The sequence below is a fragment of the Dromaius novaehollandiae genome, chromosome 1, assembly GCF_036370855.1.
Source record: "Dromaius novaehollandiae isolate bDroNov1 chromosome 1, bDroNov1.hap1, whole genome shotgun sequence".
Lineage (NCBI taxonomy): Eukaryota > Metazoa > Chordata > Aves > Casuariiformes > Dromaiidae > Dromaius > Dromaius novaehollandiae.
This window is the reverse complement of record NC_088098.1, coordinates 39,471,726-39,497,338: the sequence shown is the minus strand read 5'-3', so window position 1 is coordinate 39,497,338 and position 25,613 is coordinate 39,471,726. Positions and strand designations below refer to the sequence as shown.

General features: G+C 38.1%; 1 protein-coding gene across 1 annotated transcript in view; it reads right to left on the bottom strand.

Annotated features, from left to right (window-relative positions):
* Window positions 1-25,613, bottom strand: part of NAV3 (neuron navigator 3) — a 558,174-nt gene that overhangs the window by 412,524 nt on the left and 120,037 nt on the right. The window contains exon 2 of the mRNA XM_064509436.1: window positions 9,195-9,599. Coding sequence (XP_064365506.1) covers window positions 9,195-9,266 — 72 coding nt within the window. The 5' untranslated portion in view covers window positions 9,267-9,599. The remainder of the gene's footprint in view (window positions 1-9,194; window positions 9,600-25,613) is intronic.

Genomic DNA, 25,613 nt, shown 5'->3' with positions numbered 1-25,613 from the left:
CATTTAAGCTTAGTGTACAACAAAGAAGTATAGTCTTGAGTTAATAGTGCAATATCCAGACTCAAGAAACTTGCATTAAAGGGCTGCCTGCCTGCTGTGACCTCAGGAATGTACCGAGACCCTAATCCTGCATATTTTTACACACACATTTCATTTTGTGAGCATGCAAGATCCTACAACACTCGTTTGTAGAAGCTAGGCTTCAAACTCTTCTGTGCGTCCCTTCTGCATTTGTACCAAGCTTTTGACAACCCTTCCTCATCTTCTCTATTCAGAGTGCATATCTACATGCTGTAGCCAGGAAACAAGATCTGGTTTAATTTGGGACTACTAATTGTTGCTGGTAATCAATCAATGATTCCACCAGACAACACTTCTACTCAGAAGCTAAAAACCACAGCACCAAACTGGCTTGTCCTCTCATAAGTTGCTGAAGGCTAGACCTGTCTAAAATGAGTTTTAGAAGCTATTATTGTTATTTTAAAGCACGCACACAGCATGATCTCACAAGAGATTTCTTGCTTTAGCATATACAAAATGTAGTCTTTAAGAAGTCTTTTCTATCCCTCCCACAAAAGCACACTGCAGTACAAACCCTCACTCATCTTTTTCTTCCCTGAATTCTGACACAATAGCAGAAGAGATGCTGCTTCTTGCAATCTGGAGAATCAGAGTTCGGAGGGAATTAGAGGAGTGAATAGCTAGGACTTCCATCTGCGACACGTGAAGATTTAACAGCACTTCTAATGGTTCAGCTGTACTTCAAGAACGCCCATACACCCTGGAAGATCCTGATCCTTGACCTGAGCTCAGGATCCAGTTAAAATCCCAATGTAACAATACGGAATGATTTAGGTAAAATGGCCAGACACAAACTTGGTAACGACAACAAAGTTTTCTGACTGCCTTGTTTCTAACTACCTAACTACACAGCAACACCTATCACTTAATGTAGAAGTAGACAGAAGAAATATCAAAGTAAAAAAAAGAAAGTGCTCTTACGTCAGTGTTAAAATAACTCTAAATATATTTTGTCTTTCAGACTTCTGGCTTTTGCCTGGAACTGGGGGTAAGCACGATGCTTAGTTTATTTTTATTTATTTTTCCTAATGTTCTGTGAGGTATCCTGACTATACTGTTTAGTCTTTATTAGCCTGTTTAAGGTAGAAAAGAATCCCAGAAAACAAGCATCTCATGGGAGGTTCAGAATTCACAGCAAGAGAGCCAAGAAAATCTGTGTTTACTCTGAATGCACATTTGGATACAGGATCATCTGCAAGATTTAAGAAGATACTTAAGAGAAAACTCAGTAGGCAGGACAGGTGACCCCTAACCCACTCATTATGGGATCACCCCTATTTTAAAGATGAGACTTCAGACTAAAAAAACTCAAAATAACTTTTTGAAAGTGTGACCTTCATGAAGCTGGATAATAAAAGTCCCAATATAACATCCCAGTGCACAACAAGGTATCACCCAGAAGCCTCAGTTCAGATTCTCCACTGTACAGTGCTCTGGGCAACTTTCTTGCACTTGTGCTCCTTCTTAGAAGCAAAAAGACAGGATATGGTTGCATACTATTTCGACAGGCCAATCCTTTCCTAATCTGCATTGCATCCTTGAAGTGCAATGGATTTTCCATGGTGACAATTTCAAGACAAAAGCAGATGAACAAGTATTACTCAGAAAATAATAATTGTTATGAGCAGAAAAATACTAAATAATAACTACTGTGATTTCCTTATTTTGCAATACCACTGCAGAGAAACAACAAAAAAAGAAAGCCATGTGATTTAATTTACTGGTTTAGCTATTTACTGTCTCTGAAATTGTTCTTTGTCCTGGGGCTAACAAGAGTTTTCTTTGAAAAAGCTAGGAACAAGAGCAATCAAAAAACAGATTTATGGTGGGAAGCCGCTAGCAATTTTTTTATACTTGACAAATGAAAACCTTGCAGGTGATTTGTAACTGTCAAGGTGTCCTACAGCAAACTATATAATCATGCGATACTACCTCCACTGATTTCACCGTCTTCCACTTCTTAGTCATTGTATCTTACTCCAAATTAGATAAGAGTTTTTAAGACAAGATGCCTAAATCTACCTTTCTACATGTACTAATAGCAATCGAACAAGAAGGTGTAAAACCAGGGAATTGTGCCTTTAGTACTAAACAAAGAGCTTGGATGGTAAGTAACTGTATCACTCATTCATCTCCACTATCGGATTACGCAAAATTCTGCCAACACAAACAACTGCAAAGCAGCTGAGTTCCTTCAAGCAAGCACTCATGACATTCTGGTGTAACTTCTACTTTGTATTCCAAGCAATCATCTGAGAAGCTAAGACATAATACCCTTTTAAGGAAACAATAAATTAATTAGCATTTAATTTCTTCATTATTTTGCTGCAGCACTGGGTCAAAATACTGATTTGTAATTGAGATTTTGTTGCAGATAGGGGATTACAGCAGGCAAGAAACAAAAAAGCATTAAAAATGGATATTACCATATTTATATCACAGTCCTTTAATAGCAGGAAAAGAAAACCGTAAACATGCAGTAGAGGGCATGAATTTACCTGGTGAGTTATTAAACACATGTTTTGTGTTTGATAAAATGACATTTAATGCCATTTATTGAGCCTATAAAGATTGTTTTTAAAATTGGAACAAATGCACTAATAGAGTCCACGTATTGATTTCAGAGAGCAAGAGAAGTCAGGTGGTGGGGCCCCAGGGAGGTTTGGCAGTGAGAAAAATAATTCAAGTTCTTCTAGCATACATTTTGAGACAGAAAACCCGTGGAGGGAGGCAGTGCATGGGAAAGAGGGAGGCAACATGTTACAGGCTGCTGAGGCAGAGAATTTGGAAAGCAACTGTATTTTTATTCCCATAGGCCGTTCTCCTGATCAGCTGAGTTCAGAGGGATTAAAAAACAATAACAACAACAAAAACAGGAAAACAAAAAAAGAGCATACACACACTCCCCCTCAACCCTATGATTTCTCCTCACCCCACTGTTTTTGGTGAGAACACTGAATATGCCCTGAAACCCCCCCTGACAGCTGTGGTGAGATAAGGAGTAATAGGGAACACTGAGCTTAACGATTCGTTGCTAGATCTTCAGACCACCAGTTGTTTCGAAAGCATCACCCACAGAGACACAGAGAGGCAGATGGACACAAACACATCGAACAAATACATATGTATATATGAAGATAGGGAGGGGAGTAAAAGAAAGCTGAGTTAGAGCTGCCTAGGAAAGAAAAGTAGAGACAGGATGGAAGAAATCAACTTTTAGGGACAGAACAGTAACATCATTGAGATCCTAGGTCCTCAAATAAAAATGAGCTATTAAATAGGAATAGCATAGGAATAGCAAACCTGGCATATCCAAAATTTAATGTGATTACTTTTAAAAACAGTTGTTGGATGGCTACATTAGTCACAGGAATGAGAACTGAAAAACTAAAATGAGGAGTACAGGCACGGCAGCACAAGTACAAGAACACAACCGTCTCATGATGACAACCCTGGATTCTCCAGAAACGTTGTTCCGTGCTCTGAATAGTGACTACAAGGAAGCCGGCAGGGAACGGAGGAACGGTGTGATGTACATGCTGATTACTCTCATTTCATCTGTTCCTTCTAAGCCTTCTCTCCTGATCTGATTTTTAAAGGATCATATAGCAAGCCTGCCTAATGCTTTTGACAGTAGACTACTGTTCTACCATATAAAGCAAAAACTGACTGATTATTGGACATTTTGTTTATCTACAAATGGCTAGTGTGGAGATCAGCGGAGCTGGATACATCCTCAGTCCAAAACTGCCACCAGTAGAGAAAGGACATGTGCAACTCCAGGCTTGCTTGCTATCTCTGCTTATTAATTAGATTCATTTATTGCCTAGTAAGTGAGTCTTGGTATTTGTGAAAAATCCCTCTGAGTTCAGTGGCCCATCTGCCTACAAAACCTGAAGGACATAATACTTTTTATTCTGAAAGTGAGTGAGATCTCTGTACTTTCTCATATTTATCTTTAAAGAATAACCACAATATATTCAGGGGGGAAAAAAAAAAAAAACTCTCCTTCATTCTCATTTGGTTTGGGTCAAGCTCTAACCTGAGACACCAAGGCCTCAAATTCACCTGTTCTAAAAATACATCAAGAGCAAAGATCAAATATACAAAACACACAGGCTTCACTTTCTCACTTGTTTAGGTTTTGGTTGAGGGACGCTAAAAGGAAACACGATGAAAAACTACCCTTGACAATAGCAAGTGCTGCAGATGTGCAGAACTCCAAGCCATGTGTCACCGTTGTAATCAGGGATGCAGAGATTTCGGTTTGTAAATCACCAATACTGCAAGAATGTCATTACGCTGCATTCTGCTGAAGGGGCGGATTTCAAATCTAGACATGCACAATTTTCTGTGAGTCAGGAAAGGGACCCAGTGTGCCTGTATTCCTCTAAAACACACCAGACAATACAGAACTACAGAAAGCAGCAAATTGCTTAGCTGACAAAGCAGATGTGCCAAGTCTTTAAGAAAGAAAGTACTATTGTCACTGGGAAACATTTTATACATTACTGCAATTATGAAACAATTTCATAGGTTTACGTGAGGTCAAGTATACAACTGATACTTGAGGGTATTATAACCCGTATTATTTGCTTGTGTGTTGCCTCACATGCATCCATATGTACATGTTGAAGTGCACGCTCACGCTCACAGTCTCTGGACTTTGACAAGGCCACAGCTGCAAACATCATTCAAATGCTTGGCTTTGCCTGCCTGCGGCTAGCAGGTGCTCTTTGAAGATGCCAAGTAACCTGCATAGTCTATGAAAGAAACGCCAACAACAGGACTCTCTTGAGGAGAAAAAAAAATAAAATTAAATAGCTGGATTTATTGGGAAAATCTGAATATGTACTTTACAGATTTGACAAGTATAAGCTATGTATATGACAGCAGATTATAAATTTTTCAGTGGATTTTGAAAACAAAAGCATCCCACTGAATGATGAAATATAGATAAAGCAGTCTTTTCTGGGTTTTAATACGGCTGTTTACAGCAAGTTCCCTATTGAAACCTGTTATACAAGATGGTAGTTCATAGTTCTCTATACTATTTACCATGTGCTAAATTCATGGAGTTGCCATATTTTAAGCAGTAAGAAACGGATTTGATACCACAAGGGCTTTGGACATGAATGCTATTAATATTGTTTTATCACACCATTTGACAAGAAATTCCAGTACCTTGTGAGAACAGCAAATAGATGCAGAAAGAGAGCGCTCAACCCAAATTCTCTGCATGTATCGAGCTGTGTATTTGGCATTTCCAGCTGGGAGCGAGGGGGGACATACTGTGCACAGCGATGCCATGGAAACATGGTCCTCAAGCAGACAAAGGTGATGGCCATCCCCGAACTGCTCATTCCAGCCCATCAGCAATTTCCTGAGGCTTCTCTCCCACCAGAAAGCGTCCACAGGGGGAAGCCCCAGGGCCTCTGTTCCACAGGAGGTCAAAGTAATTGATATGATGATCTTCCTAAGGTCTTTTTCCTCTCTGAATTGACTTCTGTTAGCCTGCCTCCCTCCTTTTCCTGACACCTCAGCCACAAAATTGGTCTACTGCTTCCATGAGCAGAGAAAAGCAGCTGCCAGAAACCCTTGCTTCAGCCCTGAGCCTTGCTTTGTGCATCAGCGGGTAAAACTTCAGAGTACCAGCCCAGGTGGAGGGACCTGCCATGCCCACAAAAGTAAGCAGAGAAAATCCATAAAACCATCACGGCATCGGGGCTATGGAATGACTAAGGAGCCTGACAGTTCTGCAGCTGTAAAATGAACATGCAGCCTATTTAAAATGCAGGTAATGGCAACTGATGGGTTTTGAGATAAGCAGCATATCTGAGTGTCCTGTAACATGACAGTTCATGTACTATCAAAATGAAGACTGCATAAATATAGCTGTCTAGGCCCCAAAATGTATACCAAATCAGATGAAAGTAACCATATAGTATGTACTATGCTATGAAACTGTTAAAAAGCTGAATATCTAGGCAGTTTGCATTTTAAGACGACCTGAAAAGATTTATATACCTATTTTACAAGGAGAAAGTTTTATTAGGCACCTTTATTCTTTTCTTTTTTAGATTTCCCATGATGAAAGCAGGCCACTGCAATACATACTGCAGGAACACAACAGTTAAGTCTTCCCAGAACACAATGTTTTTCATTAATTTATGAGAACAGGAGCTATGCCAGAGGTTCAGCTTGAATTCTGCCAGTTGTGATCCAGGTAGGGCAGCACTAGGATATCCGTGAACTGAACTGAATGCAGTAAGTCAGCCAATTTTTCCCAAAATAGTTCATTTTTATTTCACTCATTTTTGTCCAACATATTTATAAATTTGCTTTATATCAGACGTAACAAAGAAATAGTCAGACTATTACCTCTTTTATTTCCCATTGCTTTTAAAGAGTCATTTTATTAAAACATAATACTAACCTTTTATTAACAAAACAGATTTTAGCATAGCATCGATATTAGATTACTGCTTAGGATTCCTGTATGTAATGAAAACTAACCAGACTTCTGTTTCATCATCACAATTAATTCTTCAGTATCAATCACATCACAGGACCTGAGCTTTTTAGCAGCTACAGATTTTTCACTGGTCGTTGCATGGTTCTTCTACAGCTGGATAAAATATCCACAAGCTCACTCAAAGAAAACATTTGACCTTGAGGTACAACAGATCCTCTTTGAAACAATCTATCTTTCTCCTCCTAGGCAATCTGAAGAGTCAGTCTTTGTAAACCAATCTGCCAGTATTAGACATAAAGAAAAAAAATCCTTTCGAAAAAAAGAGGGAAGAGGAAAAGAGGGGGACTCAAACATGCTCAACTCAAAATCAGACAACGGTTCAGAAAGTAATAGGCCGGATGTTGAGATCTATGCTAATATTTCTCAGCTTTGCTTTTGTGCCACAGAAGAGTAGGAATTAGGAGTCGGAGAAAGTCTCAAGCTCTAACCAGTTATCTCCTATCACATACCTCTGTGTCTGTTCCATTACAAAAACTGCTAAAAAGGCTGAATATATTTTCCCAATAATTTCATCACATGTGTTATCCTGGTATATTTCCAGCAATTCTCTACACTTTAAAGGGCTATCTGCTATGACTAAATGACTTAGATTAACGCATAGGCACTACAGAAGCATTAAAGCCAAGTATTTGATTTTCCGGGACTTAACGACAGTTTTATTTATGCTGCCAGTAAATTCCACCAATTTGTATTTTTCCAAACAAGGTCAAAATTATTTAAAACTTATTAGCCAGTGACTTTCATACCAAAATTCCAAGATAACACAAGCACTTATTATAAGCGTATATAATAATAAAAACATAACCTGCAGTCTTATACATGATTTGGATGTTAACAGTCTCATTGAACCTATGCTATAATTCAAAGAGGCTGGTAAATCTCATTTTAAGGCCTAGTATTAGGTTAGGTGTACCACAACCACAAAACGCTACACCAGAATGAACTCTCCCTGCTGGATGACACTTGGTACAGACCTTACACTACAGCCCAGGCACACCGGGAAGAATATGTCAGAAGTCTGTCATCCCTCAGCTGGCATAAAAGACGTTAATCAGACATAAAACCCTACGTCATATGCTCTGCCTATTTCAATAGGAGTGTGACTGATGCCCACACCTGATCCAGATCTAACGTCCGAGATGGCCATGTATGGGGCCAGTACCAAAGCTCAGGGAACTATGGCCTCCTCAGACACAGGCACGTACTGAGGGTGCTTAGGGGCAACTGTTTTGGAAAGGTGGCATCAGTGCAGAGAGATTACTGGCAGAAGAATAGCAAATAAACCTGAGACAATGCAAAGTCATTACTCATTACAGTAATCTCAAAATTGCCTAAAAATTTCTTTCTCTAACTACTGAAGCCTATCAGTTCTTTCACTTGAGTGGGAAGAAGGAAGGTGGTTTCACTTTCTATGTTACACTATCACTTCAGTGATCTGGAAAGAGGAGAGATTTTGTTTCTTTGCACAGTAAACCAAAAATACTTATTTATACTGTTATACTATATAGCTTTTTCCATCTACAGTCTACTAAAACAATGATGGTGGTTGAGTGAGTCTTGCTTTTGCCTAATGATTGCATATTCTGAAAAATCCATAAAGGCTGTTAGACATCGCTGGTAGAGATTTTAATTATGTACCGCTTATGGTAAGGAAAGTTGGAGAAATTGAGAAAGTTTGAGAAAAGTAACAAAGCAGGTTAATGATTGTGATGAGAGGGCTGGGTAGGAATTTTTTAATTTTTCTGAAATTGAGTTTGATAGATCCCTCTGAGTCTACCAACAAAGCATTACAGAGTTTTGAACATTAAATAAACTGGAGATTAAAAAAAATCTATTTTCAGGAGAAATCCAGGAATGCAGTATCAAAAGACTAATAAAGCACAGCAAATTAGAAGGACCTGCAGAAGTTATAAACCATGAAATTCAAGTTTATGAAATAAGTATTAAAAAAATTTTCCAGAACACAGTCAACACAGTCTAAGTCAGTAACACAGATGGACTGGGAAGATAAGAGACAGTCTCAGTCCTTTCGTCTTTGTACGCATTTGGGACAGTCTATCACAGAAGAATTTCCAAAAAGATTCTCTGTATTGTAGGCATGTGAATTTACTTGGTTGCGCTACTTTAAGGTACTGACAGATCAAACTTGAAAGGTAATAACAACAACAACAGATTTTCAGGTAAACACATTATACACAACAACTGCTAGGATACAACAGAAAGACACTCCGTGTGAAGGACAAAGATCTCTAACAACGTTAGACCACTGTCAGATACTCATTCCAGATCAGCAGGTTTCTGGCATCAGCTCAGCATTGATAGTGAGTAAGAGTTTTGCCAACCAATTTGCTAGACAAATTCATTGAGCGTTTGACACAAAATTACCAGGCAATCAGGCAGTTTTAGAAACAAAATTACTAGACAATGTTGCATAACAGCAGTTCACTGTACTGCTACACTGTGTGAGCTCAAAGGCAGGCTACTTCATGGTCTAAAGCACACTTGTTTCCAGTTTACTAAAAATCACCAAAGACTTTACAATTCAAAGATAATTAAGTATGATAAAAAATAATGTTACCTTCTTTTGATCTTCTAGCTTGTGACTTACTGGATTCCTTCCATGTTTGTTCATTTCTGAAGATAAATCCATCACATTCACTCCTTGCCCTTCAAAACGAAATTGGTTCAGCAGTACAGCAAACTAATCCAAAAAACAGGGGCTACAAACACACAGACATGGTGCTTTTTCCATCACACACCATCTCTGAACATCAGTGACTTGGAGAAATAACTAAAAAACCCATCGATTGAGCTGAGGAAAACTTTGCAGTTCACTCTGGGGACTTTCCAAATCACCATAGCATTCTAAAAAAGCTGACACTTAAGAAGAGAAATATTCATCTGCTACTTTTAACTCCAACCGCTATCTGTATCTTTCTTCACAGGCTTCCATCTTACATAAGGTTACATCCTGTCTGTGAACCTGTTGAGAAAAAAAAAAAAAAAAAAGCATCAAGATTGATTTGCAGTTTGCTGTCATTGTTTATAAATGATTATCTGTCTTCCTCGGATGAGTTTTTGTTTGTTTGTCTGGGGAGTTTTTTTGAGAGGAGTTCATGGTGTTTTGTGATTGAATACTATGGCACTATACACAATCCCAGATCGCAGAGAGCACGCTCAAGAGTGTTCACAGAAAATACTTAGTGAATTGAAGCTACTGCTGTCAAGGAAAAGTTCAAGGAAAGAGAAAAGACTGTTTAACTTAAGAGAGCATAGGTAAAAATTCTACACCATCATCTTAGTGCCTTAGGAAGGTGATAACCAGTATAACATTGACAGCATGACAGAGAAAACCTGCAGTCAAAATACTAAGTCCTAGCTAATAGGACAACTCAAAAATAAAGAAAGAAAGAAAGAAAGAAAGAAAGAAAGAAAGAAAGAGCCCTCACCCCCACACCCAACTTCTGTTGAGAGCTGCAACTTGGAAAAAAAGTCACTACAAACATGATTTGCTTGCCAGAAAATTAAAGTTATATTAATAATGGTAAAAGAAAGAGCCAAAGTATCTTTTTCTGTCTTGCTTGACAATAAAATCATAGATATTGACGCCTTAATTGCAATTTAAAGCCAGTTGTCTTTGAACTGAATTAACTGAGTGGATGAAGCTCACACAGAAATTAATTTGAATGCAATTTTAATTAATTTTAAATGTATAATGTTCACAATATGACTTCACTATTGCACATGGAATAAGGAATGTGTGTCAATAGGGTATTGAATGGTGTATGCTAGGACATGCAATGTCTCCGAGATGACACTGAAAAGGTTATTTACATAGAAAAAAAGATCCAGTGGGGTCATTGCCAATGTTCCTATTGACTTAAATTGACCGAAGAGGTGTTTGGGGAACACGCCACTGTAACTGATCTATACTTGGGCTAAAATGGCTGAAGTTTGCCTCCAAAAAAGAAAACCATATCTAGGTGCCTGCAAATTTTTACCTACGTGCCTAAATATGAGTGTCATAGAAATGAAGACTGTGAATTGGCAGTTGAAGTCTGCCGCTGGTTTCTAGGAGGATCTGAACTAACCTTCTGCATTTGTATTCATGTCTTTAATGGAAGATGTCCCTGGCTCATGGCATGCCAAATAAATCATACTGCTGAGTTTCAGGTTTCTTTGTTAGTGGAGTCTTAAGATTTCTCTGGCTATTTCCATTCTCAGTTTTGCATTTTCACCAAAGACATAAAGGCTGGAGGCATAAAGGGTTCTTAATTCTTCTTTTTTGATGGCAACGAATAATAATAATAATAATAATAATAAAAACACGAGGCCTAGTCCCACTACTAAGATGACAGTCTTTCTTTTTGTGATCCAGTCATTAATAAACAGGAGAAAGGCATAAGCTGTCACTATCTGTCAGGTGATTCCACAAGGGTGGGATAAACCCAATTGTGAGAGAAAAGGAAGGGCACAATGCTGATAACAAGAAACACTGACAGCATGTACTAGATATAATTTCTCCATCAGACTAAAGAGTGTTCCAAAAAGGAATAAAGTTGCAGTTATTCTCGCCATCACAATTTTCTTAACCATATATATGTCTCTTTATATATATATATGCACACATGGTATTGGGAAAGGACTAATCATGCAATAAGGATAAATTTGTTCAAAAAATAAATAGAATTAACTAGAAAATGCATCTGTACAGCAAAAATATAGGAATATAAATAGTTATATACAAAGCTACTACACATACCAAGCTAGAAATTTGTTTTCCAAACATAGGTTTAGCCTGATGTGTGTTACCTAAGCATATAACCAATTTTATTTGCTATTCTAACTTCTGAGTATCACCTTCTAATGGTTTGCAATAACAAAGATGAGAAGTAAATTACAAAAATACTTGGCAAAGTAGATTCAGATGCTTGCAGAGCACCTTTCTATTCATTATTTAGAGCACCACGTACAACTCACTGAAATAAACTAGACTATAAGGCATGTCAGCAGCCCAGAAAAGAGAAGGTACTCAAAAATACTGCACTGTTAAAAACTTCCATAATTTAGAATTTTTATTGGATTAAGAAGCAGATCAATTTCAGTAGTATTTTATAATCTTCACAATTACTCAGGCTGCTTCTGAAATGTGTGGTAACACGTATCTAACGTGGCCCAAGACCCTTGATCGCTACATGGCTCCATTAGCCGAAGTACACCCAGCTTCTCACCTCCATCTTCATGGAGACCGAGCTAATGCACATCATGGTCTCACACACATAATGGTCTCACCCTTATGGGGAGCCTCCTAGACACAGTATGCAATTCTCCGAATTCTGACAGCTTCAGGGATACACAAAATCCACAAGTCCATAATTCCAGGACATGGGAATATGAAACACTAAACCCTGCTGCAGCAACCAACATCTGAATTTAAATTTGCAACGATTTTAGAGCTCAAATAAGTCAAAAACAAGCTGCTAAAAACAAGCCGTTTCTCTGGTTCATTTCATGGTCAGACATGTAAATTATATTATTCCCCATGCCTGGCAATTATACTATATGAGGCAATTAGGCTATTCTGTGGAACTGTATAGTGTTTTCAAGCCAAAGTTGGACAGAATACAAATAATTTTGTTTGGACTGGCCTCATTACTTTTAACATGCAAAGCACAGGGTGGCAATTCTTACTCATTCCATTTCAGCACATTGTTCAATGGTCTTCAGCCTTTTCAACATAAACAGCTGTAATTAAATGCTCTTGGCTGGCAATTTTTTTTTTTAAATAAATAGTGGCACCCAATTTCTTATTCACCATTTTACAGTGATATTTAACATGCAAGCAATCACAGAGGAAAAATATCCAAAGTGTTCTAGAAAATCTAATGATCACATACTTAATAGGATAAATTTTACTAGGTTTTCTAATAAAATCATAAAACACAAGAAGAATTAGAGCCTTTTTTATGATTTTATTCCTTTAACAGGCATGTAGTAGTCATTCAACAATAAACTCTGATCATTTGCAGATACATATAATAAAATAGGCTGGCAGATTAAGCATTAAGCACTACAAACGCGTGCCTAAAGTGAGTAAGTGAGCGATCCAAATTAGAAGTCTTCTTCCCTAGACTTTCTTATGAAATAACAAAAGGAAGAAAGTATTTTCCAGAAATATTTCTGATTGTAGCTTGCTGAATCACTCCTCTAGAGACACACTAGGGAAGACATTCAGGGCAATTAAGCTTCTAGTTAGCTACCCCTATTGCATGCCTAAATTCAGATGGATTTAATTCAGACTAAATGGACCTGAAATAACTTTTGGTTTTACTTCACTATGAACCATAGGTTACTAGTGGGGAACAACCCTAGATTATATTCGGAGTTATTAACCAGAGCTATCCCTTCTATATTACCATTACTGTCAACACAAGTTGTTCTTGAAAAGTTTACGCTGCTAGGATTTTCTGGAAGCAAGCTCTCTAAAGGCCCCTTTCTTCCCCCCCGCCCTTAGCTGGTACATTCACTAAATATTTGGTTGATGTTAACACAAATAGCCTTTGAGAGTCTGGATGCTGCAAGTCAACCCTGTTAGAGGGGAAAATAATTGCAAGCAATTACTGTGTCTTGTTCTGTTTCCTTGGTACTACATGGAAAGCGTTGCCTTACAACCTTGGGAAAAATCAAGAAATAATAAGTATTTTTTCTGGGCTTCATCCCATTGTCTGTGACCTTCTGATGTATTAAAACTCTTTGACTTACTACGCTGCATTCTGAGGGCTACCTGGTAGGTTGCATAGTAAGACACTGCTTTGTTGTATTTACCATCAGCAAGGATGGGGAAAAGAAATACATTAGAACAATCCCCTGCCGCCGATCACTCTCTCTTTCCAGAATTGTATTTACTTCCTGTACGAACATTCCCAAGTTTTGCCACATCATTAAAGCTACTTTGCAGTCAGCTTGAGGCAGGTGCAGGGATAAAACTGTGGCTGTAATTTGTGCTTTTCAATTTTGATTGTTTGTGTGTAGGATAATACCCAAAATGCAGCTCACAGGAGGCTGATGTATTGATAGGGGATTTATAGTTAAGAGCATTTGAGAGTTATGTTTTTAGTAAAGCTTTTCTGGAAATATTGATACAGAAACGATTTTCTGCATATGCTGACAGAAAAAGCCATACAAATTTTACAGGGAAAACAAACTCATACTGATTTTTGGTATTAGTACCTTATTATAAAAATGGAGCTTATACTTAATGTATATTTATAAATGGTGTAGTGCTCAAAGTATCTGCTGTGTGTGTTTTGACCAAATCTTTTCTGACCAGAAACCAAACTGATGACATGGTGATCAGCACAGCAGAGTAGAGAAGCACATGACTTGAGTTAGAGGCGGAGGGGTCTTTAGGCGAAGTGATACACGCAGCTGTACACACATCATGAAAAGCGTAACTGAAGGATATGTGGACATGCAATCTGCAGGTTGAGCGGGAGTACAAGCAAAAAAGAGAGGCACGTTCACTGGCCACAGTTGGGATCTACTGTTTTCAGGAACTACGAGGATGCAAAATTTGAGGGGCTGGGGGATGGTAAGAAACAGACATTTAGTATGTTACCTGTTGACATTTTTCAAATGTAATAGTGTTTATGCCAGGAGCAAAAGCAAGTGTCAGCTGTAAATCTCAGTACACAGCTAGAGCAAATGCAAGACACAAACCTACTTCCCCTCAGTTTCTGCCCATCACTGTTGCCAGGGATGGCAGCCTGGCTCACAGAAGGGATGAGAGTGCAGGTCAAGCTGCCGAAGCTCCATGACTCGCTTGAGATGAGCAGTGGGGCATACCCTTCATGCAAGGAATCCTCTGCCCCACTGTCCTCAGGACTGATCCTTCAGGCTATTGCCATAAAATGAGACTCACCACTAACATTTTGCAAACAATGTTATTCAGCTCTTCATTTCAGACACCCAGCTGACGGGTGTCAGAGATGTAACTGCCATCCTTGATGTGCTTCTATGAAGTCTCCAGGTGATGTGGCACCCCAATGTGATCCCAAAAATATATCCACAACAATAGCTTCACAATGGCCTCAAATACCTATCTCTAATCATGAAAGCTTCTTAACTTCCCTTGTAGTTTTTCCCCACAGGGAGAAAGCATTTAGGACCTCTGTATAGGTCTAACTGCAAGCATAATGCTCAGGCATGTAAAGAGTTATCAGGAAAGAGGAAGACGTTGACTCTTGGAGGATTTGAGAGCAACATTAAAGAACCCTGCCTTTGTCCATCACTCAGAATAAGCAGCCAATATCTGTTCTCAGCATACATGGACGATAGAAGTGCCATAGAAAGGCTTGTCTGCAACAGATGAAAGTAATCTGGGAAGGCAGCTGGTAAGCCAACAAAATACCTCAAAGCAGGGAGGCTTGCCTACAGAATTATTTCTTCAGATATAAAACTACTTCTGGTCCAAATAGCAATAAAACAGGTCCAGATAGACTCCTGATGCACAATGATACAGAAAGCTGCAACAGTGTATGCAGCTCTTTCCAACCAATGCAGTGGTATTTACCCAGATGAAAAGCAACCACATGAAGACAAGTCCAGAGAAGACACTTAACTTCCTTTGTTAAGCATGTATCTGGGTGAAACACTGTGTATAAGTGGTGTCATCCTATCCTCTGCATTTCTTCACAGGGCAAAATGTTGTTTATTACTCCTCTTCTCTTGAACGCAGAATGCTACTTTGGAGTCATTACATTATTGGTCAGGATGAAATTACAACTGTTTGCATTGTTCCTGGCTGTAGCCAATGCCAATTAAAATATTTATTTTCGGGAGCAACAGATTTGTACACATAAAGAAAAAAATAAACAAAAAGATTACAATGGCAATCTATTGCTTAAGTTCTTCTAATGCCGTTCTGCGAAGCAGGATGCTGACCGCCGTTGTTTCATCAGGCTGAACGCACACACTTACACTGGTTCACATAGTGAACCAGTGTTCAGCCAGCAAAGTTAAAAAATGCAGAATGTCCCCTAGCAATATCTGGGGACATTCCAGATTCCCATATGCTCAGAAACCATTGTTATAACTGGTGAAACAACTCCTATTTCTTATTTTTATGTACAGTAGTGACAGATCCATTCCAGAGCGGAGCTGGCTTGGATTTTGGTAACAGTCTTCTAACACTAGTCAGTGAACTGTTGGGCTCTCTCGAGGCTGTCTTATCTTTCTTAGTAACCTCCATCAAACAGACGGAATGCTATATACAGAATTTAGAGCTGTTGTTATGTATCAATTTACTTCAATCTTGCAAGCAGTACCAGACAGGAATGCCTTATCTCTTTCATTATCCAATGCTTTAGCCATTGGGCATCAGAGATATAGAAAGTGTAAGAAAGTAAATATAACATGTATTTTTGAGAGGTAGTCCATTCCAGCTTTTTATTACCATCTTTCGCACAGATTTTGTGAGGGAGGACAGTTCTGTTGCATGCACAGTACTCTATGCCAAGATACATGACTGAGCACCAGATCTAACTGAAATTTGGTGAAGTTACCAGACATTGTGCTGCTAGAGATGAAATTCTTTTGATTGATATGTGAAGTGTCTACTTATCAATGTGTATCTTATAGGGGTGCTGCACTGGCCAAATTCCAGCTTGAGCAGTTATTTCAATTCCTTATGTACATCTTCTCTAATATCAGTGAGACAGTTTTCTATTTCTGTCCAAAGCTATTTTGGGTGCTTCTCTATAATGCTGAAATAGAGAGAATGCCTCCTCTCAAAAATAGTATGGTGTAATTTTTATACACATAAAATTTGGGAATGAAAATGGATACTCCTCCATTATTTGCATACAAGTTCAATAGCATATTGTATTGTTATAACACTGTACATAGAATAAGAGTCCATAGTTCTACTTTTAAAAAGAAGATACATACTCTGCAGAACCTACCAACAATCTCATTAGGACATAAGGAAAGACAGTACTGAGCTGGAAATACACAAAAAGATGAGGGAAAATATCCTTGGCATGCTATAGAAAGAGTGGACAAGAAAATATAATCTATCCAAAAATACAAGTAATAGTACGCCTATACGGATATTAAATGGTATTCTGACATGTGGAGACTGTCTCAGTGAACAGGACAGAGAAATTTATTAGACTCGTGAGAAACAGAAAGGATAACTGAAAATAGTACAGCTTGCATACCTTTGAAATTTTGTTTCCTAGGGAGCTATTAAAACTTCCTTTCTGTTGCTCTTAAGTTTTGATTTGCAGGCTGAAAAAAAGATGTAGCTGATCTGTGCGTGAGCAGTGGCCATTACTCTGGGACTTCTAGTCGTCTACACCTCTTGCTCTAACTAGATTGCCAAGACACTGGAAATCCCAGACAAATTACTAAATACTTCTTTTTGCCCACTTTACAAAATTTCCAGGCAGAAAAAAAGGGAATGCTTTGGAAAATATCTAGCTATATGGTAACTCTGTGGAGACGAATATATCTGGTACGTCTTGACACCCCACATATGTCAAATCTTTGCTACTATTCCATGAATGGTAATGCTGTCTGAGGGCAAGTGTATTTTCTCTGGCTCATAGGCTATGAGTAAGAGAAACAGAGGCGCAGACTAAAGTTTCACATAAATTATTATTTTGAGCAATTTATATATTCATATGTTTCTGTAAACAGCATACAGAAGGATCACCAATTACATGAAACAGTTAACCCACTTCCCCCGCCAAACTGGAAATGAGGAAATATATCCCCCACTTTGATATATCTAAATCCTTAAATCTTAAAAATACCCTTAAATCACATAGCCGCTCTTGGTGTTCTATGACTTGCTAAATTACTTGATTTGATCAAAGACCTAGCTGCTCTTCAGAATATTAACTCTATGCCGGTTACAAGCGATAGAGCAAAAATCATACCTATCTTCCGAGAACACGTCTCTGACAATTTCACGTGTGCTTCAAAAGTTGCCAATGAATTTTTTCAATATTGGTTTAGTAGTAGCCTTTTCAGGCCCTGTGCTTATCTCAGGAAGTTACAAACGGCTGCTGCTGAAGCACTGCAAGCAGGGCCTCCCCAGGCCTGACGCCTCAGTATTCCACACGTGTCCAGACTAATCTCTTGCCATTAATTCGATCGACTTAAAGATGTGGCTGAATCAACAAGCAGCTCCTAGAGACAGCGAGGCAGAGGAAAAGCTGAGCAAATTAGACAAGGGTTTAAAAATAAAAAAGGAATGCAGAAGGATTACAAATAAATTTTACAGAAACAAAATGAAGCAACAAAAAGTATGTAACAATGTTTGAAGACAAAAAGCAGCAGCATCTGATACATCTTAACCATGAACTAGAAAGATAACCTTTAACACTGTAAGTTTATTTGCCTTCACAATCACAGGATCATAAACTGGTTTACATTAGAGCTAGAAAAGACCATCTAGGTAAGTTAGCTTACTGCCCAATAGATCTGAATGCTCTAGGAAGTCTTTTAAAATTCAGCTTAAAATTTCTTCTCGGTATACCTAGCTTTTACATGCTTCATGCATTGTGTATCACTTTTCGCCCACGCTGGCAATTGCTCGCTCCATATATTTTCACCCACTGACTGAATCCTTAAGGCTTTAGACCACATCCACATTCAAACATTTTTTTCTGTTAATCTAAGGATCTAAATGAACCCTTGTTTAGGCTTGAGTTTGGCTTATCTAGTTCTTGATCAATTTATGCAAAACTTAAGTAGACCTAGAGTATACCAAGTATACAATTGCATTTCAATCTATCGAAACATTAGAGTCAATTGTACCTGAGCACCTCAAAGTTTAAAGTTTATTAACAGGTTACCTTAAAAGAAGTTTAATTGGAAATAAAGTGGTATGAGTGCACAGAAGAATACCCAGAAATGCCAAAGCTTTACTGAAAATGTGGAACCACAAAGGATGAGAGGTAACACATAGGAAATACTCCTAAAATTTTTACATAGCTGCCTTGCATATGATTATCACCAACTGTCTGTCACTATGGAAAGCTCATGGCTTTGCATCTGCTTAGAACAAAGCACATCTCCACTCCTGAGTGTCCTAAAATATGTCTCAAGACAGTGAGGTAGTCTAAGTAAAATCACATACCACCTGTAAATAGATTTGCATCTCTAGGAAAAACAAAGCACTTAGCGGCTGCAAGATCACCTTGGGCATGATATATCTGAGCAAACACAGATGTGTAAGTCTGAGCTGGTCATTCAGTTGTCTCTCTCTAGTTTGAGGAGATAAACAGGCACTTTTAGAACATGATTTGTCCTACCCAAAATAGCTCAGATGAATCATAACCTAAAAATCACCATCTCTTTCCACTGACTGCAGAAAGACAACATGGTGACTAGATAAGGCACAGACCTCCATATCATTGCTGTCTGAAGTCAGGTGAGAGGAACCTCTTGCTAGAGATCGCACTTAGTAACAGTCTGAATACATGAAGTTAAGCATTCAAACAAAGCTCAATGTTAGGAAGATCTACAAAAGGAAGAATAATAAACCTAAAACCACTAACGCATCTGTTCAAGTCCTACTGAAATAGTTCCATACGAGACGTCTACTAGCCATTAGCATCTCTTCAAAGTGGAGCGTGGTCTCTCTCTCTTACTGCAGAAACATCTGATCTCTACTGGTTTGTTACAGAGGGAGATTTTAGTTGCTCCAGTAACCTAACTACTCGAGGGGCTAAGGATCTGCTCCTTTCACTATGAAGCTGCCTACAACTATCCCTTCACCAAGTTCTACTCCACTTCTTTCTTGAAAGTTTAACTTTGACTTGGTAAACAGTCTCTCAAGAAGTCTCTCTGGTCACTTTTTAGTATAAAGTGTACATCAAAAATACCTCTTCAGGACTCCAAACCCTATCCTGTTTGTTTGGTTTTTTTTCAATTGAAGAAAAACTGTATAGCTACTCTAATCCGTGAAAAAACATGCAAAGGCAAACAAAAGGAGTTTTGCTATTTTTTTAACCATGCAGATATTTTGGGTAGTTGTTTTGCCTCTTAATATTTGAATATTTTTTTGACATGGTTATTTCTTGCTCTTGTTTGAGAGGCTGACTGCATGACCTTCTTAGCTTGTCTCATTTCTGTATCATCTCTTTTTTGCATCACAAAAATTACCTATCCTGAAAGGTAGCAATAACAATGGTGACAATCCTATGACTTCTAGTTCGTATAAAAACCACTCTTGACATATCAGTAATATGGATCACTGACCTGTCTACGAGTTTTGCCCTTGCCTATATCCCACATTTATATTTAGAGGTTCTGGGATTCCCTATCACATAATGAGATTATAGATATTTTAGTAAATCAAAGACATTGCTTGCAACATGGTTTATACCATTTGTAGTATCTTGTATAGTTTACTGCATAAATTGCACGTTACTATTGTCTGTAGTATTTTATTGTGTTCATCATTTCTAAGTTTTTTCAATGTCCTGCTAACGTAAAGTACAACAGATTTTCCTCAGCTGCTGAAAGTGGAGCTGTAACAGTGAATTGCCACTTGCTGTTAATCTCCCTCTGCCCAAGTTAATTATAAGATCTACTATTTAGAAAGGATTATTATTTTCCTACTTTTTCTTCCAAAAAGGAAATGGCCAAACTTGGAAATACAATTTTTTTCAGCAGTTTCTAATAGCTGGAACTACTACAAAAAGGACACCATGTCTTGTCTCACTAGTGCAACCATTTCCATTTACATCAAGGACTATTTTAGGATGAAATACACCCTGTGCAGAGGACTAGCACAAGATCTACATATCACTGATGACCACTTTAGCTCTCCCATAGAGCCTACACAACTTTAGTCTGATGACATCCGAAGTAGTGCCCAGGTCTATATAAGATACATTTACATAACCTGTACTGTGGCTACTTTAGCCTACCCACTGGTTTTACTAATATTAAGTACTCTAGCAATAATGTTATTTTAATCCTCCCTTAAAAGTATGTTAAACAGCCTTTCCCTGCAGTGCCATTATAGAAGTTTCAAATTGCCAAATTACTACAGTTTAGCCATAAGCCTATAAAAACATTTACAAATATAAGCACTAAAATGTACAGAGGAATAAGTATTTTCTCTCACCGGCCTTTCCTCAAGGACTACAAGAAATCACAGAACAGTACCGGTAAGTTTGCCTTCACTGTCAGTAACACAACAGTTACATGTTCAACAGTGATCTAAAACTCATGCAGTCTGAAAGCTTTCCAGTGGGTATGTTCCTGATTTTTAAACAAAAACATGTTCTAGCCCTTTGAAAAATGCCAAAAAATTAACTAACTATATTTGAAATGTGCGGTAATTAAAGAAAAAAAGAAATGCTAATTAACAATACAAACAATTCCTATTTTCTCTGTTGAGACAGCTGTCATGTAATTTGCCCTCCCAGTTATCAAAACGTGACTCATATCACAAACATGTTGCTGAATCAGACCATAAATGTACACTGCTTGCACTGATGTATTTACATCTAAATATTGCCAATCTCAGAGACATGATTGGTAATCACCACACATAACATGCATCATTCGAAAGACAAACAACTGCACAGGTCAGAGATCTGCATTGACAAAATAAGCACAATTACTTCATGTGATCAAACACACATGTAGAGGATCTGTGAAAAGACCATGAACAGTGCCTGGCTGGATAATATTTGTATCTCATCTGTATAAGTATTTGGATTTACTATTATAATTATCCAGAAAAAGACACTATTGATTGCAAAGCATGTGTGAAACAACCCAGAAAGGAAGATTTAGCAGCTGGGCTGAGTACGTATTTTAAGGAAATCTAGTTTCTGAAATTATAAACTCAAATTTAATTAACTTGTTTGCCAGTTGCTCAGACCAGCAGAAACATAGACTGAAACAGTTTTGTAAAATGTATTATATTCTATATTGTAAAATGTATTATGCACTACATTACAGATACATTATCTACCTGGAAAACTTTCTGTAATTAATTGCATTATATGAATGGCTTCAGATATTAAAAAGTTTCACCCTATAAAGATATCCCAGCTTCGTTAATTTTCTACAGGCAGTAACATTTCAGAGCAAAGCGGTAATATAGAACATACTGCTGCATCTAAAAATACAGCCATTATACATGCAATATTATTGCTATGCACAAAAATATTCCATATTTTTGTATACACTCAAAAATCATCAGATGATTGCTATTACCTAGCATGCACACAGATCTTGGAAAGATGTAATACCTCAATGTTTAGCTTTACTTCAATTGCTTTTCTATGACAGGCTTTTGAACTAAAACCAACTTTTTATTTTAATTTTTTAGCTGAAGCTGCCTAAACAGCCTCAACCAAAATAAAAGATTATATGTTCCAATTGTTACTGTATATTACTTACAACCACCTTGAAGTATTGGCACAATACTGAAGTGTTTTTAAAAATAGAAACTGAAACCAAAATCCAGCAAATTTATACAAACGCAGCCTGATATAAAATATGTCTCATTTTATAAAGGCTTATACATACCAGATAATGCAGCAAAAATGCATAATTTGTTTCATCTTGTCATTGTAAGATTGTGCCTGAAAATAATGCATTATTGCTACTTACAGATTTCTACATTCTTGCTGCTTGTAGATTGAAAATAATAATATTAAAAAATCACAGAAGTGGAGGTTAGATTAGAAGAAAAGGCTCAGAAAACAATGTCTTCACCCAAGGAGTGGATCACATTGCACTGATAGAAATTTAATGGTTCTCCAGGAAGCATAATGAACAACCTTATCTCAGGAGACCTCTGTTCTCTACACACATCAAGAGTGGTGACAGCTCATCCTTCCCAGAAACCAATACCAGGAAGAAAGTGAGCTGCCTAAGAGCGTTAAACCTGTGGTATGTTAGAGGCTTGCTGTCATCAGAGACAAGTATTACCATGCAGCCTACCAAGCTGGCTCAGACACTGCAGTTCACACAGAGAGACCTGTCTCGTATTTCTTAGCAATTTGAATCAAGAACATATCTGTTTAATTTGAGGGAGTTTGCCTCTCCTGGCCTGGCAGCCCAATGCCTAATTCCCCGTACCACTGTCTCACTGAGCCAAGCGTGGTCTTGTCTTGGCAGGCGGCAGGGAGCTGCAAAGGCAGCAGCCGCAGCCCCCTGGGGCGGAAGGGGCACGCGGCATGCCTCTGCCAGATTAGCAGTGGCACTGAGTGGCTCTGAGAATATCTGGTGCAGGCATCCTCCGACAGAATTTGGATCTCCAATACTGAACCCCTGAGCGCAGAAATAAAAGAAGTGGGGGAAAGCTGTGAAGTATCTGGGGTTACAGAAGCATTTGAGTAAGCTTTCTCCAAAACAAGAGCAGAAAGCAAAATAGCCCAACTCAGCAGCTGTGCCTTTGCACATATAACATTCCTAGATAACAGAAAGCAGAACAGAGTATTTCGCACAAGAATTGTCAAGAAAATTAACGACCTGGTCAGTCAAATGCAACCGAAGCAAACAAAAGGCCATGTACCTAGTAAGAGCTTGAGAGAGGGACAAGTAAGTAAATTTTGTAAATAATAAAACACGTCCCTCTAGTTTGTAAACAGATATTCACAAAAAACAGCACAAACAACCTCAGCTATATATTTCTGTGAATCACTTCTCAGCATTGCGAATAAATTCAAACTGTAGCCTAATATTTACTATCTGGAGGAACTAATTCATATTTCTATAGGATCAGCATTAATTTGTTCAAGGTTTTTCTATACTGCCTAAGATGCTGTAGCACTCCAGTGCTGTGCTGGATACCCAAGCTAAACATCAACACCTCAGCTGGAACATGTCCTTCAGCTCCTACTCAATCTGAACTAATATACCAAGCAAATATCAGAGATGGCAATAATGGGCTTTCTCTTTCTGAGACACAAAACTACGAGTTATCCACAAGTTTAAAAAAAAAAAAAAAAGTTATACTGCCAGGGTCTCTCTACTATGAGTGCATGTTTTTACCTGTAATACGCTTATTCCCTTTTAAGAGTGAAGAAAGAGTATCATGACTCCTCTCCCCCAACCCTTTTACTTCTTACCTCTTAAGGAAATGAGTTGAAATGAATAAAAACAGCCCATTATCACAACTGTCTCACACCAGTAAAAATAACAGTAAGGAAATCTTACCTATGTAGTTTGCCACAGCTGTTAGTAGCATAACCAAGTCAAGATGCAGAAGCCTGTATTAAAATTTATGATCTGAAACTGTTTTCATTAAGTAACTACAGTGACATTTCTCTACATAATATTTTCAAAAACAAAACAATCAAAACAATGCCAGTGTTCTCCAAACAAACCACTTTCTGTTCCAGCTTTTATAAAAGGGCTAAGAATTATCTTAGCAGCTATTGGCACCTATGAGAACACAATTTTCTATCTCCACATGAAATGGTGAAAGAATTAGTGGTGGGGACCATCAGATTCACATTTCATCCCCTTCACCTTCTGGGATCTTTCTTTCATTTACATAATAACTTTGTTGCTGTCGACCTAGACAAGCAATTCTAAAAAGCATCACGATCCTTCTTAATTAGTACAAAATAAAAAATGAAGTGAAAAAAGATTGTTGCCATCCTGTTCACAGTAGGCAACCACCCCTATTAAAAAAGCTGCCACCACAAAAGCGAGGATAAACCAGCAGCTTTAGCAGAGCCAAGAGGTGAGCAAGAACCTGGAGGCAATCCATCTAGGACAGGGCAGCAGCACTGGTGGGATAACTGGCAGTGCTGCTGCCCACAGTGCATATGTTCTGTGGATAACAGATCACCCAGTGCTGTCAATCTGGCACCTCGGAGGAGCCCTAAATTATCTTGCACAAATATCTAAAGATAGTTCATTGTTTTCATGATAAATAACTTTTCCCATATATCCCATTTACATAGTGCCTTTCACCTGGCTGCCTCCAAGTGCTTAATATTAATTAGCCCTCAGAAGGCTCCTATGAAGCATTTCAAGAAGAGAGAATATCATTTCACCCACACTTTCATCGTCTGTGGTACAATGTGACAGCTTCTTAAGGAGCTAAATATAATACTGAAGGAGAACCCAAACTTGGTTAGGGCAAGTTGTCTTAGGCTCAGATTTTCAAAGCCCCATTCAAGGCCTCAGCTGGGCTCCTATGGGCTTCTTTGAAGATTCCAGCATTACTAATGAACCCAAGGCACTTTTTTCAAAGAAAAACCAAAAATCTCAACACTATTAAGCCCTATTAAGTGCACCCCTTTGCCCCATTTTTTATGCCCACCTCGCTATTTTTTTTGTGTGTGTACCATACTTATGATTTTTCCTTTGCTCCTCCATGAATATCTGGCACTCTCCTACTTCCTAGAAGGCTAGCCTATTACTAAACCTCAGACTTAGCAGTATTTTCTGTTTTCCTTCATGTAAAATTCAAATTTACCTGAAATTAAGATCATACCCAGAAAGGATGGATTAAGAAGAAAAGTATTCCAAGACGATTTTTAAAATGTCTGAAAAATTATCAATAATGAAAGGAATAGCTGATGTTAATAACTAAGTTAAATTGGCACAATTAAAATGTCAACTTTAATTAAAAAGACAAGTAAATCTAAGGGATTTTTAGATCCATGTCAGTTCTTAAAAATGATGCACCCTAATTCTTCTACATGATGTTCTTACTCCCAGCATCCCACAACTGTAGAAGAGTTTTAGAAGAAATAAAATCCAGGCTTTTATTGCCTTGCCTTAAACGTTTGACATTTGAACTGTTCCAAAGGGCAAAAGTCAATAGTGCTACAACACAAAACCCCCTCATTTAGATTTTAAGAGAGATCTCACGCATGTAAAAAATGAAAGAGAAAATATGTTAGCCTGTGGCTAGCTTGGTATCGCAGCAGATAAGAAATGCAGATCCTTCCATAGGGTTGGGGGGTGGAAGTCTTCCTCAGATTTCAAAGCTGGGGTA